General features: G+C 45.4%; 1 protein-coding gene across 3 annotated transcripts in view; it reads left to right on the plus strand.

Moving 5' to 3' along the window:
- LOC147433567 (E3 ubiquitin-protein ligase RGLG3-like) overlaps positions 1 to 17,967 on the plus strand; it is a 252,302-nt gene extending 234,335 nt beyond the window's left edge. For all 3 annotated transcript variants that reach the window (XM_086490240.1, XM_086490241.1, XM_086490239.1), the window contains 5 exons: positions 16,736 to 16,841; positions 16,922 to 17,049; positions 17,145 to 17,298; positions 17,378 to 17,434; positions 17,526 to 17,967. In XM_086490240.1, the coding sequence (XP_086346366.1) occupies positions 16,736 to 16,841; positions 16,922 to 17,049; positions 17,145 to 17,298; positions 17,378 to 17,434; positions 17,526 to 17,606 (526 nt within the window). In that variant the 3' untranslated portion in view covers positions 17,607 to 17,967. The remainder of the gene's footprint in view (positions 1 to 16,735; positions 16,842 to 16,921; positions 17,050 to 17,144; positions 17,299 to 17,377; positions 17,435 to 17,525) is intronic.
- Positions 17,968 to 19,709: the final 1,742 nt, after the last annotated feature.

Here is a 19,709-nt window from a genome sequence, read left to right on the forward strand (position 1 = left end):
AAATTACATACCCAGACAATCTCATCCAGTTAGGAATATTCAGTAGTTGCAACATCACGATGCAATACAAATGCTCACATACATGTTACAGACACGACAAACAGCGCCGTTGAGCACTCCCCCTGAGACAAACGGTCTGCGTTATGAAGCTACTCAACGACTACCTCGTCACTTCCCCCGCAAATAACCTTAAGGTCTATAAGCTCAGAGGACTGTACAATCAAACGCTCCCTAGACCGCAGTCTGCGTCGCTTGGAGGTTGAAGCATACAACCAATTGCTCCCCAGGCATCAGCTTGGGTCGTTTGGAGGTTTTCTAGCATACAACGGAACACTCCCAAGACAACGGTCTGTGTCGTTCCGAGGTTTTCAAACATACAACGAAACGCTCCCCAGGCATCGGCCTGCGTTGTTCGAAGGTATTCTAGCATACAACGGAACGCTCCCGAGACATCGGCCTGCGTCGTCCCGAGGTTTTCAAACATACAAGTAAACGCTCGTCAGGCATCGGCCTGCGTCGTTCCGAGGTTCAAACAATACCAAAACAGTATTTCTCACTTCTCCACCGGGAGTAAAATCACCAATCATTGAAACTAGTATTAAAACCATAGTCAAACAATTTAAATCAGCACCAAGACAGGTTCAAAACGGATACCATCCATTTCAAACAGGATCACCAAACAAGTTCTCAAACAGATTCTCAAAAACAAAATTCAAACTTAAAAAGCAATCTCGACATTAGCCGAGCTCGAAAAATCGACTGACTTTTCATCTTGAAACCTACACCAACAATTAGGGTTAGATTCCTTTCATAAGGTCGTAGGCGACCATAGCATGGTCCACAGCTTTGGACAGACAGTGTTCTTGTGGCGTTGATGGTCTCCCAAGACATAGCAGTCACATGGGACCTCCAAGGTTATCAACTCGAAAAGAGACACCTATTGAGAGATGTCGAGAAATTTCAAGTTATAATCTGCTAGGGTTTCCATGGCAAGCATTTCAGGATACCCCACTCTGCCAGAAGCTGCACTCCGAAAGAAGATGTCAGAAACCATATAATTTCGGGCAAAAAAAACCTTGAAAGCTTTCCAAGTCCTTGGAGTGTGCGGCTTGGTAGCTATAGACATCAACTTCTGCATGGCATTTCTTTTGAGAAAAACCGCGACTCAAAACAAATCTTGGATCCTTCTCTTGCAAGTGATCTTTTTGGCTTATGCCTTGTAAGACATAAGCGAGAAAGACGGGAGCGCGCCCGATGCGCGATGAAGTAAGGGTGGGAGTGCCTAATAAGTCCGAGGTTGGGACACGAAGATACTTCAGTGTGACACGGAGTGGCGGAATTCCAACCCAGAGAGTATTGGCCCCAAACCTTGGCGCCCCTTTCGGTATTTCGTTATATTACTACTGATTTGCAAAGCACAACAGCCGGGGAGCACCTCCTCTGCAATCTGCACGTCGAAGAGTGCCAGAGAGGGCCCCCAAGGCTCATATTGAAAGGCCCAAAGCCTAAAAGCATCAAATATCAAAAACTGACCCCAAAAAAGCACTTTCCTAAAATTTCGGGATTTCCCTAAAAATCCGCCACGAATTGAGGAACGTCTATACAGGAACCACATCATTTTTTTTGTTAAGGAGTTGGCTTCTCCTTTCGTCCAGATCGAAACTGTTGATATGCTGGCGTAGTAAAATTAGCCATCACACCCAGACCACACTGATCGTCCACAGGTGTCTTGATGCACTAAAATTACATACCCAGACAATCTCATCCAGTTAGGAATATTCAATAGGGCACATCACGATGCAATACAAATGCTCACATATGCATGTTACAGACACAATAAACAGCGCCGCTGAGCACTCCCCCGCGACAAACGGTCTGCGGTATAAAGCTACTCAACGACTACCTCGTCACTCCCCCAACAAATAACCTAACAAGGTCCGGGCCATGAGCTCAGAGGATTGTACAACCAAACGCTCCCCAGACTGTAGTCTGCGTGGCTTGGAGCTCCAGTTCAAGCATACCCAGGAATCGGCATGCGTCGTTCGGAGGTTTTCTAGCATACAACGGAACAGTCCCCCGACATCGGCCTGTGTCGTTCCGAGGTTTTCAAAGATACAACGAAACTCTCCCTAGGCATCGGCCTGCGTTGTTCGGAGGTTTTCTAGAATACAACAGAACGCTCCCCAGACATTGGCCATCGTCGTTCCGAGGTTTTCAAACATACAACTAAACGCTCGCCAGGCATCGGCCTGCATCGTTCTGAGGTTCAAACAATACCAAAAAAGTATTTCTCACTTCTTCACCCGGGAGTAAAATCACCAATCATTGACACTAGTATTAAAACCAGAGTCAAACAATTTAAATCGGCACCAAGACAGGTTCAAAACGGATACCATCCATTTCAAACAGGATCACCAAACAAGTTCTCAAACAGATTCTCAAAAACAAAATTCAAACTTTAAAAGCAATCTCGACATTAGCCGAGCTCAAAAAGTCAACTGACTTTCCATCTTGAAACCTGCACCAAAAGTTAGGGTTAGATTCCTTTCATAAGGTCGTAGGCGATCATAGCATGGTCCACAGCTCTTGGACAGACAGTGTTCGTGTGGCGTTGATGGTAGTCCTAAGACATAATAGCAGTCATACCGGAGCTCCAAGGTTATCAACTCGAAAAGAGACACCTATTGAGAGATGTCGAGAAATTACAAGTTATAATCTGCTAGGGTTTCCATGGCAAGCATTTTAGGATACCCCACTCTGCCAAAGCTGCACACCAAAGGAAGATATCAGACACCATACAATTTCAGGCAAAAAAAAATCTTGAAAGCTTTCCATGTCCTTGGACTGTGTGGCTTGGTAGCTATAGACATCAACATCTGCATGGCATTGCTTTTGAGAAAAACCGTGAATCAAAACAAATCTTGGATCCTTCTCTTGCAAGTGATCTTTTTGGCTTATACCCTGTAAGACATGAGCGATGAATACGGGAACGCGCCTGATGGGCGATGAAGTAAGGGCGGGACTGCCTTATAAGTCCAAGGTCGGGACACGAAGATACTTCAAGTGAAATTCCAGTAGCTCTGTCTGCTCTTTTGGAGGACCGGTATGCTTTCAGAAAAACACACGCCTGATGCTCTGATACCATTGTCACAAGACGGGCACCGTGTGCCAATAGAAAAGAATAGACTGAACAAACTTTTTAGCACTCCAATAACATCTGAACTAAGAGAGAGAAACGACATGCGACACGGAGTGGCGGAATTCCACCCCCAAGACTATTGGCCCCAAACCTTGGCGCCCCTTTCAGTATTTCTTTATATTATTGGTGCTTCGCAAAGTACAACAGCCGGGGAGCACCTCCTCTACAATCTACGCACTGAAGAGTGCCAGAAAGGGCCCCCAAGGCTTGTATTTAAAGACCCAAAGCCTAGAAGCATCAAATATGAAAAACTGACCCCAGAAAAACACTTTTCTAAAATTTTGGGATTTTCCTAAAAAGTCGCTGCGAATTGTGGAACGTACGTACAGGTGCCACATCATCATATTTTGATGTGCAAAGTCTCTTGAGAGTGTTCTGCTTTATTTTTAAGGCCTTTATGTCACTTGGGCCCCATTGGACGGGGTCTCATAAGTTGGTGGGAACTCTTCTTTAAAAATAGGCCACTCGTCAAGACTTTGTAAGTGTGTAAAACTTCTTCTTTTTGTGCTGCTTCTTCTTAGGGTTTTGGCTTCTCAACTGGGATTTTCAGGTTGGCTCTGTTCTTCAGTGGCTTGACACGTCAGCAATTTGTGACATCCCCCCTTCTTGAAAGGAAGTAATCGTCCGCGATTACAGCATATCTGCAAAACAACCCAAGTTAGCTCAAAAATTTCCGAGGAACATTCCGAGGGACAATCAGTTTGCTATCTTTTTTGTTAAGGAGTTGGCTTCTCCTTTCGGCTCTCTTGATCAAGGTGTTGGCTTCTCCTTTCGTCCAGATCGGAACTCTTGATATACTGGCGTAGTAAAATTAGCCATCACACCCAGACCCCACTGATCTTCCACGGGTGTCTTCATGCACTAAAATTACATACCGAGACAATCTCATCCAATTAGGAATATTCAGTAGTTGGCACATCACGATGCAATACAAATGCTCACATATGCATGTTACAGACACAACAAACAGCGCCGCTGAGCACTCCCCCGAGACAAACGGTCTGCAGTATGAAGCTACTCAACGACTACCTCGTCACTTCCCCCGCAAATAACCTAAAAAGGTCCAGGCCATGAGCTCAGAGGACTGTACAACCAAACGCTCCCCGGACCGCAGTCTGCGTCACTTGGAGGTTCAAGAATACAACCAAACGTTCCCCAGGCATCGGCCTGCGTCGTTCGGAGGTTTTCTAGCATACAACGGAACACTCCCCAGACATCGGCCTGTGTCGTTCCGAGGTTTTCAAACATACAACGAAACGCTCCCTAGGCATCGACTTGCGTTGTTCGGAGGTTTTCTAGCATACAACGGAACGCTCCCCAGACATCGGCCTACGTCGTTCCGAGGTTTTCAAACATACAACTAAACGCTTACCAGGCATCGGCCTACGTTGTTCCGAGGTTCAAACAACACCAAAACAGTATTTCTCACTTCTCCACCCGGGAGTTAAATCACCAATCATTGAAACCAATATGAAAACAAGAGTCAAACAATTCAAATGGGTACCAAGACAGGTTCAAAATGGATACCATCCATTTCAAACAGGATCACCAAACAAGCTCTCAAACAAATTCTCAAAAACAAAATTCAACTTAAAAAGAAATCTGGACATTAGCCGAGCTCGAAAAGTCGACTGACTTTCCATCTTGAAACCTGCACCAAAAATTAGGGTTAGATTCCTTTCATAAGGTCATAGGCGACCATAGCATGGTGCACAGCTCTTGGACAGACAGTGTTCCTGTGGCGTTGATGGTAGTCCCAAGACATAATAGCAATCATACCGGACCTCCAAGGGTATCAACTCGAAAAGAGACACCTATTGAGAGATGTCGAGAAATTTCAAGTTATTCTGCTAGGGTTGCCATGGCAACCATTTCAGGATACCCCACTCTGCCAGAAGCTGGACTCCCAAGGAAGATGTCAGAAACCATAAAATTTCGGGCAAAAAAAAATCTTGAAAGCTTTCCAAGTCCTTGGAGTGTGCGGCTTGGTAGCTATAGACATCAACATCTGCATGGCATTGCTTTTGAGAAAAACCGTGACTCAAAACAAATCTTGGATCCTTCTCTTGCAAGTGATCTTTTTGGCTTATGCCCCGTAAGACATGAGCGATGAAGAGGGGAACGCGCACGATGCGCAATGAAGTAAGGGTGGGAGTGCCTAATAACTCCGAGGTCGGGACACGAAGATACTTCAAGTGAAATTCCAGTAGCTCTGTCTGCTCTTTTGTAGGACTGGTATGCTTTCAGAAAAGCACAAGCCTGATGCTCTGATATCACTGTCACAAGACGGGCACCACATGCCAATAGAAAAGAACAGACTGAACAAACTTTTAGCACTCCAATAACATATGAACTGAGAAAGAGAAACGACATGCGACACGGAGTGGCGGAATTCTACCCCAGCGAGTATTGGCCCCAAACCTTGGCGCCCCTTTCAGTATTTCTTTATATTATTGGTGATTCGCAAAGTACAACATCCGGGGAGCACCTCCTCTGCAATCTACGCGCTGAAGAGTGCCAGAAAGGGCCCCCAAGGCTCATATTTAAAGACCCAAAGCCTAGAAGCATCAAGTATGAAAAACTGACCCCAAAAAAACACTTTCCTAAAATTTTGGAATTTCCCTAAAAATCCGCCGCGAATTGTGGAACGTACGTACAGGTGCCACATCATCATATTTTGATGTGCAAAGTCTCTTGAGTGTGTTATGCTTTATTTTTAATGCCTTTATGTCACTTGGGCCCCATTGGACGGGGTCTCGTAAGTTCGTGGGAACTCTTCTTTAAAAGTAGGCCACTCGTCAAGACTTTGTAAGTGTGTAAAACTTCTTCTTCTTTTTCTGCTGCTTCTTCTTAGGGTTTTGGCTTCTCAGCCGGGATTTGCAGGTTGGCTATGTTCTTCAATGGCTTGACACGTCAGCAATTTGTGACATCCCCCCTTCTTGAAAGGAAGTAATCATCCGCGATTACAGCATATCTGCAAAACAACCCAAGTTAGCTCAAAAATTTCCGAAGGACATTCCAAGGGACAATTTGAGGGACAATCAGTTTGCTATTTTTTTTGTTAAGGAATTGGCTTCTCCTTTCGGCTCTTTTGATCAAGATGTTGGCTTCTCCTTTCGTCCAGATCGGAACTCTTGATATGCTGGGGTAGTAAAATTAGCCATCACACCCAGACCCCACTGATCTTCCACGGGTGTCTTGATGCACTTAAATTACATACCCAGACAATCTCATCCAGTTAGGAATATTCAGTAGTTTGCACATCACGATGCAAAACAAATTCTCACATATGCATGTTACAGACACAACAAACAGTGCCGCTGAGTACTCCCCCAACACAAACGGTCTGCGGTATGAAGCTACTCAACGACTACCTCGTCACTTCCCCCGCAAATAACCTAAAAAGGTCCGGGCCATGAGCTCAGAAGACTGTACAACCAAACGCTCCCCAAACCACAGTCTGCGTCGCTTGGAGGTTCAAGCATACAACCAAACTCTCCCCAAGCATCGGCCTGCATGGTTCGGAGGTTTTCTAGCATACAACGGAACACTCCCCAGACATCGGCCTGTGTCGTTCCAAGGTTTTCAAACATACAATGAAACGCTCCCCAAGCATCGGCCTACGTTGTTTGAAGGTATTCTAGCATACAACGGAACGCTCCCTAAACATCGGCCTGCGTCGTTCCGAGGTTTTCAAAGATACAACTAAACACTCGCCAGGCATTGGCCTGCGTCGTTCCGAGGTTCAAACAATACCAAAACAATATTTCTTACTTCTCCACCCGGGAGTAAAATCACCAATCATTGAAACCAGTATTAAAACTAGAGTCAAACAATTTAAATCGGTACCAAGACAGGTTCAAAACGGATACCATCCATTTCAAACAGGATCACCGAACAAGTTCTCAAACAGATTTTCAGAAACAAAATTCAAACTTAAAAAGCAATTTCGACATTAGAGCTCGAAAAGTCAACTGACTTTCCATCTTGAAACCTGCACCAAAAATTAGGGTTAGATTCCTTTCATAAGGTCCTAGGCAACCATAGCATGGTCCACAACTCTTGGAGAGACAGTGTTCCTGTGGCGTTGATGGTAGTCCCAAGACATAGCAGTCACACCGGACCTCAAAGGTTATCAACTTGAAAAGAGACACCTATTGAGAGATGTCAAGAAACTTCAAGTTATAATCTACTAGGGTTTCCATGGCAAGCATTTCAGGATACCCCACTCTGCCAGAAGCTGCAGTGCGAAGGAAGATGTCAGAAACTATATAATTTCGGGAAAAAAAAATTCTTGAAAGCTTTCCAAGTCCTTGGAGTGTGCGGCTTGGTAGCTATAGACATCAACATCTGCATGGCATTGCTTTTGAGAAAAACAGTGACTCAAAACAAATCTTGGATCCTTCTCTTGCAAGTGATCTTTTTGGCTTATGCCGTGTAAGACATGAGCGATGAAGACGGGAGCGCGCCCGATGCACGATGAAGTAAGGGTGGGAGTGCCTAATAAGTCCGAGGTCAGGACACGAAGATACTTCAAGTGAAATTCCAGTAGCTCTATCTGCTCTTTGTAGGACCAGTATGCTTTCAGAAAAGCACACGCCTGATGCTCTGATACCACTGTCACAAGACGGACACCACGTGTAACATTTAATGGTCTAGTAACTTGTGTGTAGCGGAAAATAGCATGAACATAGTGAGCATTTCATTAGAATAGCTTCCTAATGAGAATAACAAGAATGCTTGGGTGAAGAGAGCAACAAAAAGCATAACACCTAGTTAGATAGCATGAACAATACTTCAAAAGAGAGAGAAATTAAGCAATTGACAACAGTTGAGGACCGGATTTGCATGGAGCCGGTTCCCCCTCCAAAAGGCTTTGTATTATGGTTTCTCCCATCAAGAGAGACATTTTACAATACAGTTCTTTGTGTTCCTTCAATACTAGCTAGTGCAATGAAGATGGAAACTTCATGCACTAAGCAAAACACTTATCAAACACAACATCAATTCCCTCACGGTTTGAGACCCAAGACCTCACACACCTTCGAAGATGGTGAGAGCTAGCGGGGTATGAGAGTAGATTGAGAGGAAGGAATATTCTTATGAGAAAGATGTACATCTCCTCACATAATCACTCATATTAGCATAGCTTAGCATAGTAATTAGCATGGTAGAGGAGATGAGCATGCATTGAAGCTTGGCTCTTGGTTGGATTTGCATCACAAAGCCAAGAGTTGTTTGTGTAGGCCTCCCTTCTCACAAGCTTGAAGTAGGTGGTAAGCTTTCCATTAAAGCTTGAGAAGGAGAGAGAGTCTTCTTTGCTTCACACATGAGATTGTGTGAGTGTGTGTGTGATAATGCCTTGCAAAAATCAGCCCCCTCTCTCACTTGGTCAACCTCCCTTGCTAATTACTCATGCTACAGCCCTATTGGACCTCCCCAGCCTCAACCAATGGAAATTAAGCAGCATAAGTGATAGCCTTCTAACATGTGTCCCCCTTTCCCCTTTTGTGAGAGCTTTAGGTAATTAATAGATGCAACTAAACTCTCATTGGACCCCTTTGCCTCCTGGCCAACAGGAATCAGGCAAGCCATTGGGCTGCCGAATGCTCATTGGACCCCTTGGGAGACTATCCAATAGTCTTCTAAAGAGCTTAATTCTTATTGGTTCTTTTATTAAGTGTTTTTAAATTATTAAACTAGATTTACTCTAGCCTAATTCTCATTGGTCCACCTCCATGGTCATCCAATAGGATTTGAGTACACCTTGTGGGCATCTGGCTTAGGGAGCTGACATGTGTCCCTCTTTCCCCTTGTGTACAAAGGGAGCTTGTGTGTGTGTATTTTCTCTCATCCCCTACTTCTTGGGCTCGCCCCCTCCTATGTAGGGCTTGACAAAGACTTTTTGGGACACACACAAAGCATCCAATTCCCCTAATGTTTGACCTTTGGACACAACCTTTGAATTTTGGAACCTTAGCATTTTGGAAGTCTTAATGGGCTGAACCTTAGGGTCTTTTGAGCCCATTGTTGCACATAGCTCTTTTGTAGATGGCCCCCCCTTTGGATCCCTATTTTCCCTCCTTTGGATCCCTACCATGGGCGGTCTGCTAGCTTAACCAATATTCTAGCTTTTTCTCCCCTGGCACTTCCCCATATTAAATGGTCAGTTTAACATGAGAAAATCATTTAGGAGAATTAGATATTGATTATTATGACACCACGTGCCAATAGAAAAGAACAGATTGAACAAACTTTTAGCACTCCAATAACATCTAAACTAAGAGAGAGAAACGACACGCGACACAGAGTGGCGGAATTCCAACCCAGAGAGTATTGGCCCCAAACCTTGGCGCCCCTTTCGGTATTTCGTTATATTACTGTTGATTCGCAAAGCACAACAGCCGGGGAGCACCTCCTCTGCAATCTGCACGTTGAAGAGTGCCAGAGAAGGCCCCCAAGGCTCATATTTAAAGGCCCAAAGTCTAAAAGCATCAAATATGAAAAACTAACAGGTACCACGTCATCATATTTTGATGTGCAAAGTCTTTTGAGTGTGTTCTACTTTATTTTTAATGCTTTTATGTCACTTGGGTCGAACGGGGTCTCGTAAGTTGGTGGGAACTCTTCTTCAAAAATAGGCCACTCGTCAAGACTTTGTAAGTGTGTAAAACTTCTTCTTCTTCTTGTGCTGCTTCTTCTTAGGGTTTTGGCTTCTCGGTTGGGATTTGCAGGTTAGCTCCATTCCAGTGGCTTGACACGTCAGCAATTTGTGATAGAGCTTGTTTGCTGAATCTATCAATGACAGTCCAAATGCCATCGTGCCCACTTTGTGTCTTCGGGAGATCAAAGATGAAATCCATCGCAATACTTTCCTAAGGGCGGGTGGGAATGGGTAAAGGCTGTAGTAATCCTTGTGCCTTATGCCTATCAAACTTGACCTTCTGGCATACTAAACAATTGCAAACAAAGTCGTCCACAGCCTTATTGAATCTCGGCCAAAAGAAATAATGCTCAACACCTTTGAAGGTGGCGTCAATACCGCGGTGACCCGTAAAAGGTGGACAATGGTACTATCTCTCGAGTGAAAACATCGAAAAAATCTGGATCGGTGGCGTATTGGTCAACCATATCCTAGAAGCTTCTATAATGGATCACAGAAATAGCCAAGACGAGGGGCTTCCGAGACAAAGCATCTGCCACTAAGTTTTTCTGTCCTCCCTAAACGTGGACAATCTGGAAGTGAAACTGTGACAAGATATTAGCCCAGCGCATCTACTTTTTCAAAAGCTGCTTCTATTACAAGTAGCATAAAGTGTGATCACTAATGATCAGTAAGACCGCGAAGTCGGCTCTGAGTAGGTAATGTCGCCACTGAGTAAGAGCATGGATCACTGCCAATAGCTCTTTCTCATAAATCTGTGCTACCAATTTTGGCCTCGAAAACATTCTACTTTCATAAGCAATCATATGGCCTTCTTGCATCCAGACCGCTCCCAGACTACGACCACAAGCATCACAATAAACTTCAAATGGCTTTTGCAAGTATGGCAAAGCCAACACTGGTCCAGTAGTCAGTTTTTCTTTAAGTGTCTCAAAGGCAGTCACCTATGTCGGTCCCCAGGAGAAAGGGACTCCTTTCTGAGTCAACAAGTGCAAAGGGGAAGCTACCTCTGCAAACTTCCAAATGATTCACCGATAGTAAGAACACAAGCCCAAAAAGCTTCTAGCTTCATGAACATTCTTCAAGTCTGGCCAATCGCGGATAGTCTCAATCTTGGTCGGGTCCATCTGTACTGCTGAGATAATGTGTCCCAGAAAGTGTATCTCCGGCAAGAAAAACTCGCTCTTGTTGGCATTGATAACTAATCTGTGATCACGCAATGCCTAAAAGACCTGTGGAAGATGGTGTCGATGTTTTTTTTCCCCCGAGAAAAAGATCCTTCTATTAGTTAATGAAACTGCCCATAGGGCTACAATCACCTCTACTAGAGAGGGCTACAACAATCATACAGGGAGACTCTCCCAATGAAAAAACAGTATATATACAATGAGGGCTAAATCAGGAGATGGGAGGAGGGAAAAGCCACATAGGTGGACGGTAGTGTCATCTGAGCACACCCTGGACCATGGCCCAGGGCGCCAAAGTCGAAGGAACGCCTCTCTACGCTCCCGCATGTGATCGGAGCTGCTCTGAAGTCTCTCGAATTTTCCCTTGAGAGTATGGATCAGCTCCAGCCAAAAATCTCGAATAGGCTCCATTGGTGGCACAAGGCGAGCCTCAAAGAGGCGCAAGCAACGGGCCCGCCAGATGAACCAGTGTCAGGCCACAGACGAGCTCCCAACACACCTCTCTCTTACTGCACCACTCCTGTGGAGTAAGCTCTGTAGCAGGCTCGAGTGTAGGTCGACCCCCCTGTATCACTATATCTTGTTGGTGGAGGATAGCTCAAACTGTAGTGCAGGGCCCATGAGAGTGGACCAAGTAGCTGCCCCCAAGTGTACTGTCGTGCTATGGAGAGAGCTAGCATCAGCCAAAGCACCCGAATCCATAGGGCCATAGGGCCAAACTTGTTGTGCCATAGGGCACAGTCCCAAAGACAATGACGCTGACTCTCCAAAGGATGGTCACAAGCTGCACATGCTGCCGAGAAGCCACTATGTACAAGCCAGCTCCCCACTGCTGTAGCTCTATGTGCAACCAGTCACTGGAACAACGTGACTCGCTGCGGTTGTCTGGCGTCCCACAACCCCGCACAAAAAGTTGTCAAGAACTCAGCTGTGAGACCCTCCTCCTGCCAATGAGGTGCTGCAACAGGACGAGCCTCTCTCCGTGCTGCCAATATGTCACGTCCCAGCCAAACAGTATGCTAAAAGAAAGGGACCCTGGATGGTCGACTGAGGCGACAGGGTCCCTCCAAAACCACTCTCCAAGATCCCACTGCACTCATGCTAGTGGATAGCTCTCCCAAGCTCACAGCCTCCAGTGGCCTGTCTCAAGAGCTGCTGGTCAGGATCTATGACACAAGTCCTCCCACAGATGCCCACGACTCAGATCCTCTGAAAATAACACTCTGCAACCTGTGGGGCCTCTGCTGAGACTCTGTGTAAACGACCCTTGCCCTGTAGCTCGAAAAACATGGAGGGTATAGTCTCTGAGCAAGCCCAAATTGCGATGAGGACCTCCAGTCGTGTGAAGGGCCCCATCCATCTTGGCGCTGCTGACTCAAGAGGTGTAAGCCACTCAGCTGGTACTGCCTCTGTGATGTCCCGACACATGCTTAGCACCCCTCTCATGCCCTGTAGCAGAATGCTCTGAAGCTCATCTGACAAACCTGAGAACTGTAGCACGTCACCTAAAGTGTGTGCTGGACCCTCTGCCATGGGACCCCAAGAAACATGAGGCCTACTATCAACCAAGTGGCCTCTCTAAGTGTTGACCATGGGGTTCCAAACAAGGGGTTGTCTCAGGCGCTCCTCCGTTCAAGTGGGCTGATGCTGCTCCAGGCCTCTCCGCAGCCGCTCCCAAGAGCGAAGCAGGCTCACAGCAAAACGATCCTCCAGTCTCTTGCTCAGGCCAACTCTGCGCATCTCTGTGAAAATCCATCTAATGAAGGTCTCCAAGGGCCTCTTGCATGAGGCACTCTAGCTCCAAGCCGTTGAAGCAAAAACTCCTTCCAGGGCTCCTCCCTTGGAAGCAGTCCTTTGACAACAAACTTCCGAAGACGGGCTCTGTTGTGCTGTGAAGGGTCTATGATCCCCAAACCCCCCCCCCCCCCCCCCCCCCGAGAACAAGGTAGAGTGATGACCACATGGTGTCGATGGTCTGCTTCATCCTTGCAAAAAACTATAAAAGTGCCGACAAAAGATCGATGCTCTCGTAAAATCCTATCCATCATTCGGTTGAAAGTCGCTGGAGCATTGGTAAGTCCAAAAGCCATCACCCAAAATTCGTATAAACCAAAGCTTGTCTGAAAGGTTGTTGTCTTGTAGACATCTCCCGGAGCGATTTTGATACGATGATATTCGCTTTTCAAATCAGTCTTGTTGAAACAAGAGGATCCCTGAATCGATCCTTGGAATCGGAAATCTGTTAGTGATTTTATTGAGAGCTCTATAGTCAATGCACATCCTCCAAGATCCGTCTTTCTTTAGTACCATTAAAACCGGAGAACATTAGGGTGAAGTACTTGGCTGGATGAGACCCTTTTCAAGGTCGTCTTTCACTTGGTTCATGATTTCTTCAGTCTGGGCTCGACTAACACGGTAAGGTGGTCGGTTCGGTGGTGTGCTTCCAGGAATCAGATCAATCGTATGGTCCTCAGGATGAGATGGGGGTAACTCGCCTGGCAGACCTTTTGAGGAACGGTCAGCATGTGTGTGCAAAAAATATTGTCGTTCTTTGTCTAGTTCAGACATGTTTGTTCGATGTTCATCATTTAATTCTTTCAAATAGATCGAGTAAACAAAAAGATTGGATTTCATTAATCTTGAAATGGCCGAAGCCAATACAATAGGGATGGACTCGCCCTTCAATTTTAGCTCTAGTACAATTTTTCTGCCCTTATCATTTGTCAAAGTCGCTTTCTTGGCCCGATACTCGACCACAGCGTTGCTCTTATGGCACCAAGGGATTCCTAGGAGGACGTCATACCCTTCCAAAGGCATGATGTAAAAGTCCTCGTGCCCTAAATACCCCTAACAATGCAAACGAAGTTTGCCAATGACAGGCGTAATGGCTACATCCCGTTCGGGTGCCGCTAGAACTGCCTCTACCGATGGCCCCATCCTGTCGGGCGTAATCTCGAGCCGTGCCGCCAATTCAGGTGAAATGAAGTTGGCCTTGGCTCCTCCATCAAAAAAGATAAGGGCTTCCTGATCTTTCACTTTGCCCCAGGCGCGGCAAAGTTCTGTATTTTCATCCATCTGGCTTGGTCGGTTCCCATCCAATCCGATACTAGTCTTGCTTTCATCTTGCCTTTTCTGCCACGTTCTTCCGCTGCCTAGAACTCTCTGTCATGTCTTCAATCTGTCCTCGTTGTGCCTTTTTGGGGCACTTTGCAGAGATGTGCCCTTGTTTCCAGCAACCAAAACACTACCTCTCTTTGAGATAGTTATCCCTCTCTCTACGAATCGGGGTTGTGTATCTTTCTTTTCTTGGGGATTATTCTTTTTTCTATTGTGGTCCTTTGAGTGAAAATTTCATCAGTGGGGTAAGTCAAATTCCCTGAATGTATCGAGAATCCCCGTTTCGCATGTCCCATTAGTTGTTGTATAGACTCAAACTTTTGTTCAAGGCAGTAATCTCGGATCTTTGTAGGGAGTCCGCAACAAAACCGCTCACTCTGTTCTTTAAAGGTGACTCTTAGACGAAGAGGTCAATAGAAAAGAATCCCAAAACCTCTCGCAATATGCGTCCAAAGAATCACCCTTGTTCATCCCAAGATGGTTCCAAGCGGTTCTTACGTCTCGTTCGTACTCCCGAGTCAACCAAGAAGAAATAAAGAGCCGTTTGAACTTCAACCACTTGACTGGGGCTTCTTTCCTCAAAAGAAGAGTGGACCACTATGTTCAAGCATTTCCTTCAAAAAAGGATACAGCCCTCTTGATCTTGGTGTGCTCTGAGTAATGCCCTCCAAAGAAGACTATGTCGAACTACTGAATGAAGGCCAAAGCCCTCGGAGCATCTCGGAATCCAGAAAAAGATTCAAATTTTATTGATTGTCCACCCTCTTTAAATTTCTTTGTCTTCTTGCTCTTATCTTCGAGGGAATCGTATTGGTTGGCTCTAGGAAAGTGCTTCTTCTTCGCATAAAACATGTGGTCGTCGGAGTCCGAACTGTCAGGGGATGACTCCTCCGTAGAACTATCAGGGAATCTGATCTTATTTGCCTTTTTCTTGTTCTTTCCAAAGCTTTGCTTTTTGTTTTGCTTCTTACCCTCTCTGTCCTCCTTACTCCAGTCGGAAGAGCTAGAAGAACTGTCAGAAGAAGAGGAAGAAGAACTAGGTAGTCCTTCAAAATGCACACGCTTCTTCTACTTCTTGCAGATGCAAAAGAAGATCGACGGCCCAAGTAACTGGGTTAGTCAGTCCCCTTCTTGCGCTTCTTCAATTGCTTCTTCGATTGTTTCTTCGTGTCCAAAAGCTGACTGATATGGGTTTGAACCACCTCTTGAAGTTCTTCTTCAGTAAACATCCTCGGAGTAGGAGGTTTCTTGATTGCCGGTTTGATTGGTGGTTCGGTGGCTGGGTCAAAAATTTTGCAAACTGAGGATCTTTAGCAAATTGAAGCATCTGCTTTGTGCACTCGTCAACGTGTTGTCAACGTTGCATCTCCAAAAGTTCATATTGTGTAGGCTGAGGTGGCCCGTACTCATCTTCTGCTAAGTTGCTTGAATTTGCGATATTGCCTCCTCCAGCCTCGGCGGTTGCAGAAGAGGTCGATTGATTCTTTTCGGAATCCATAGGTGTCGCGAGAAAAGGGGTCGGATTTCCCGGTAGAAGAGAAATCGGTGGTGCTCGATACCACTGTAACAAACTTGGACACCCCAAGTCTAGATTCTGTCGCGACACAGCAGAGATTCCTTAAAAACAATTCACAAATTAAGAGAGAGTCGACACGGCCCGGCGTATTTCCGTGCCAAGAGAGATTGGCCCCAAAGATTGGCGCCCCTTTCGGTATTTCTCTTATATTAATCTGTGAGCAAAGTACAACTTCTCGCGGGTGCTTGCTCTCAGACTCTGCGTCCAGATGCTCTAAGAAGTGAGCCCCCTTGAGTCACTTATAAAGATTACAAGGTTGCTAAAAGCAGAGCCCCAAAAGCATTAAACTCCAAAGCAATAGGGTCCCAAAAGCAACTAGTCAAAAATCTGTCAATAAAAGCAACAGCAAAGATTGCGGAAATCCGTATTGCTGCCACATCAGCTATTCAACGCGAATCGCGGAATTCCATACTGCTGCCACATCAGCAATGTCAGCATGAAAAGCGGAGTTCCGTATTGCTTTGTCGGCGTCAGCAAAGGCTGCCACGTCATCAGTTTCTGACAGGTGTGGGAGACCTTGTGAATGGATCATCGGTGCTGCCATGGCAGCCTTTTGTGCTTGCAGCTGCAACTTTTGAGATTTACATCGCCGATTGCAGCAGATGGACACAGGTGGTCAGTCCTGCACTGAGACGTTCACTCCCTCGCTTGAGAGAGAGAGAGAGAGAGCAGAGGTGAGAGCAACATCAAGCTCTCGAAGTGGTGACTATTGATGCAACCATTGTCGACAGCTGGAGGACCACCACCACAATTTGGGGTTTCGGGGACAGGGTAATAGGCTGGCGGTGATCATCATTAGCAATCTTTTGGGCTTGCGGTAGATAATCAAAGAACTTTTAAAGTGGGTTTTAGCTTTGGGGTGAATATATTTTAAACCTGTGCTATTCACCTTGAGGTGTTTTGACCGCCTTAAAACTTTTTGGGAACGAAACCGAAACCGGTCCGCTGTTAATGACGATGTGTTACAGTTGCTCTAAATCTGCCCTTTGCAGTGAGTATCCCCTGTCTATTGTGCTTGTGGGGGTTGGAGATGGACCTTGGGACATGATGCAGCAATTCGATGACAATATTCCTGAGCGTATATTTGATAATTTTCAGGTGAATGCATAGAACGATTGTTGCAAAGTTTGGATCTTAATGGCTGAAACTTCATTATGCATGTTTTTTGCAAATTGCAGTTTGTCAACTTCACAGAAATCATGGCTAAGAACATAGCTACTCAGCAGAAAGAAGCAGCTTTTGCTTTGGCAGCACTAATGGAGATTCCAAGCCAGTTCAAAGCTGCCGTGAATTTCAACCTTTTGAAGTAATTTTACCTCTTTGTATAGTGATTGGTACAGTATTCCCACACATTGTAACACAACGATGTGCTACCTAATGTTATTGCCTGGTTGTGCTTAGCCGTCGAACAGAGAGAGTACCTACACTCAGCCCGTTACCACCACCCATTGATGTAGCACACAGAAGCTATGGTGGAGGCAGTCCTCAAAGCCACAGACCAAGAAGCAGTGTGGGGCAGTCGTCACCATCCTCGCAGAGTAATGGAGCTTCTCAGGTTGCTGAGTTGTATCCACCAATCCATTATTTTGCCAAACTATACTGCAAACGTAATTTTTTTTTCTTTGCATCTGCAGGTTTGCCCTGTATGTTGGGTCAACCCCAGGAATATGGCTTTTACGTGCGGCCATCAGGTCTGCTGCCTGTCATTTTGGAATGCTCTGAGAGTATCTATAGAGTAATGCAGATGGATTGCTGTAAATTCAATTTGGATTTTGAATGCAGACTTGTCAAGATTGTGGAGATGACCTATCAGTATGTCCCATCTGTCGGCAAGTGATTTCTTCGAGGCTAAGGCTTTACTGAGTTTCGTTTTCTCCTCCAGGCAAGAAGGATAGCTAGGCCAGATTTCCTGATAGAGCTCTTTCTACCATTTGTACAGAAGAGGAAGAGGTGTGGGCTCTTGTTGTAGGAGACAAAATTACTGAAAGGAAGTATTACTTTCTGTCTTGCTGGCCAGCTCTGCCGCCTTCGCTCTAAATATGCTTGTTTTTTGGCTACCCGCTAAAGAAATGGTGGTCACTTCATCTAATATCCATAATCCATAATCCATGATTCAAAAGCCAATAATCCATGAATGTTTTGATCCCCCTCGAACTTGAAGTGCAAAGTGGTCAGCAAAGAATCTTTTGCAATTAGCTTATTGAATCTTGCCTTGGCATCTATCTATTCATTGCAATTTCTCACCGGCCAATATTCGATTTCGACCTTTGGTATTATTTGGAAGAAGAAACACTAGGGGCTATATACACTAGGTATTTTTTGGAGGAAGAGCACTAGGGGCTCCGGAAAATACAAGTTGAATCATGATCACTGGCCGGCATGGCTTGTTTTAGAAAGCTAAAAGGAATCTACAATCGTACACATCCCCCCATTGTCCTAGGGCTAAACAAAACTATTTGAAATTCTCCACAAGTTTACATATGGATGCCAGCAGGATGAGTCCAAGCATCTTTCTTCGGCTCATGCTCGCTTGTGCCCATCCACTGAAGGGAAGGTCCCGTTATACATAATGATTGAAAACTTGTTGTGTATAGACAAATGCAATTGTGCTATTCCAAATGTTATCGAGCTTGGCCTAGTGGCTAGATTATGAGCATCCTTAGAGATAGGTCACAAGATCAATGCTTGGCCGTGTTTCATGCTACAAAAGTGTGCAGACACGGGATGTCGAGGGCGGGGGGGGGGGGGGGGGGGGCGGAGGGGGGTTGCCCGCTTTGGCATGGGTCTAAAAAGGGGCTTCATTTTTTCTCAAGGAATCCCTTTTAGCCACAACGGTGAGCTCCTCTGAGCGGGTGGCATTGGACATGCAGGTTTTTTCAATTGGTCCATAAGGATAACAAATCAAAGGTCCCAATTTTTTTACTTTTTGAAGAAGGAAAAATAAATTTTACTGAAAAAAAATCTTGAATAAATGAAAAATTTAGCTGCCAATTTAAAGGTAGTTTTTAGGTAAGTGCATAAATAGGAATAAAATTCAAAGAAAACATGTGCAATGTGTGCTAGAGAAATAGAAAGTGTATAGTATTACCCTAAACATGAAGTTTATAGTAATTACATAGACTATACTTATTGTCTCTTAACTGGATCTTTTTAGGGTTTCTCTAGTTTTTGCCAGGTGTTGCATAATGGGAAGGTTTTACATGAGCTTTGACACTTGTATTCTCAAATCTTGGTTGGTAGAAATAAAATAAGGTGGTTTTGTCCCCAAAGAGTTGGTCTAACGGTAAGGCTTTGGCCTCTTAACCTACGGGTTGTGGGTTTAAATCCCTCATTGGGTCACACTCTAGAGGGACATGTTGCTAAGGCTCTTGCCCTTGGAGACTCGAGTGCATCCTCCTCTTGGGGTAGTTCACTCGAGGAGGAGGTTCTTAGTTGGTTGCTACAAGCTCTCTCTGTCGTCCCAGCATGTGGTGCATCAATTAGGTGGCCATGTACACGTGGCTCTTGCCTGATGGTACGCGGCCCTTGCCCGATCATGTAACATGGCTAATATTTGGAACGGATAAGCATCTCCCCTTGTGGGCCCTCTGGTGTGTCGAAATTTTTTTTAGGGTGGTTTTTGTAACCGTTGCGAATCGCTCTCTCTCTCTCTCTCTCTCTCTCTCTCTCTCTCTCTCTCTCTCTCACACACACACACACACACACACACACACACACACACATACTCACTCATTTACTCTTATCAAGTGTTGAGTTCAAGATTAAAAGCTCTCTTCTTCTTCTCTGAAAGGCCCAAGGCCTTGTAAGGTGATGAATACTAACGCATGGCTCTCCCTAAGCGAAGGCCCCTCCCTCTACTTATAGGTCTTGGCTTAGGAGAGCCCATGTGCATGTTGCCCATATGGCCGTGACCATTTTCTTGAGATTGCTCCCTCTTGGAGAAGAGTTTTCATCCTCAACGACTTT

The sequence above is a fragment of the Adiantum capillus-veneris genome, chromosome 19 (assembly GCF_014529385.1).
Source record: "Adiantum capillus-veneris isolate H3 chromosome 19, ASM1452938v2, whole genome shotgun sequence".
Taxonomy (NCBI): Eukaryota; Viridiplantae; Streptophyta; class Polypodiopsida; order Polypodiales; family Pteridaceae; genus Adiantum; species Adiantum capillus-veneris.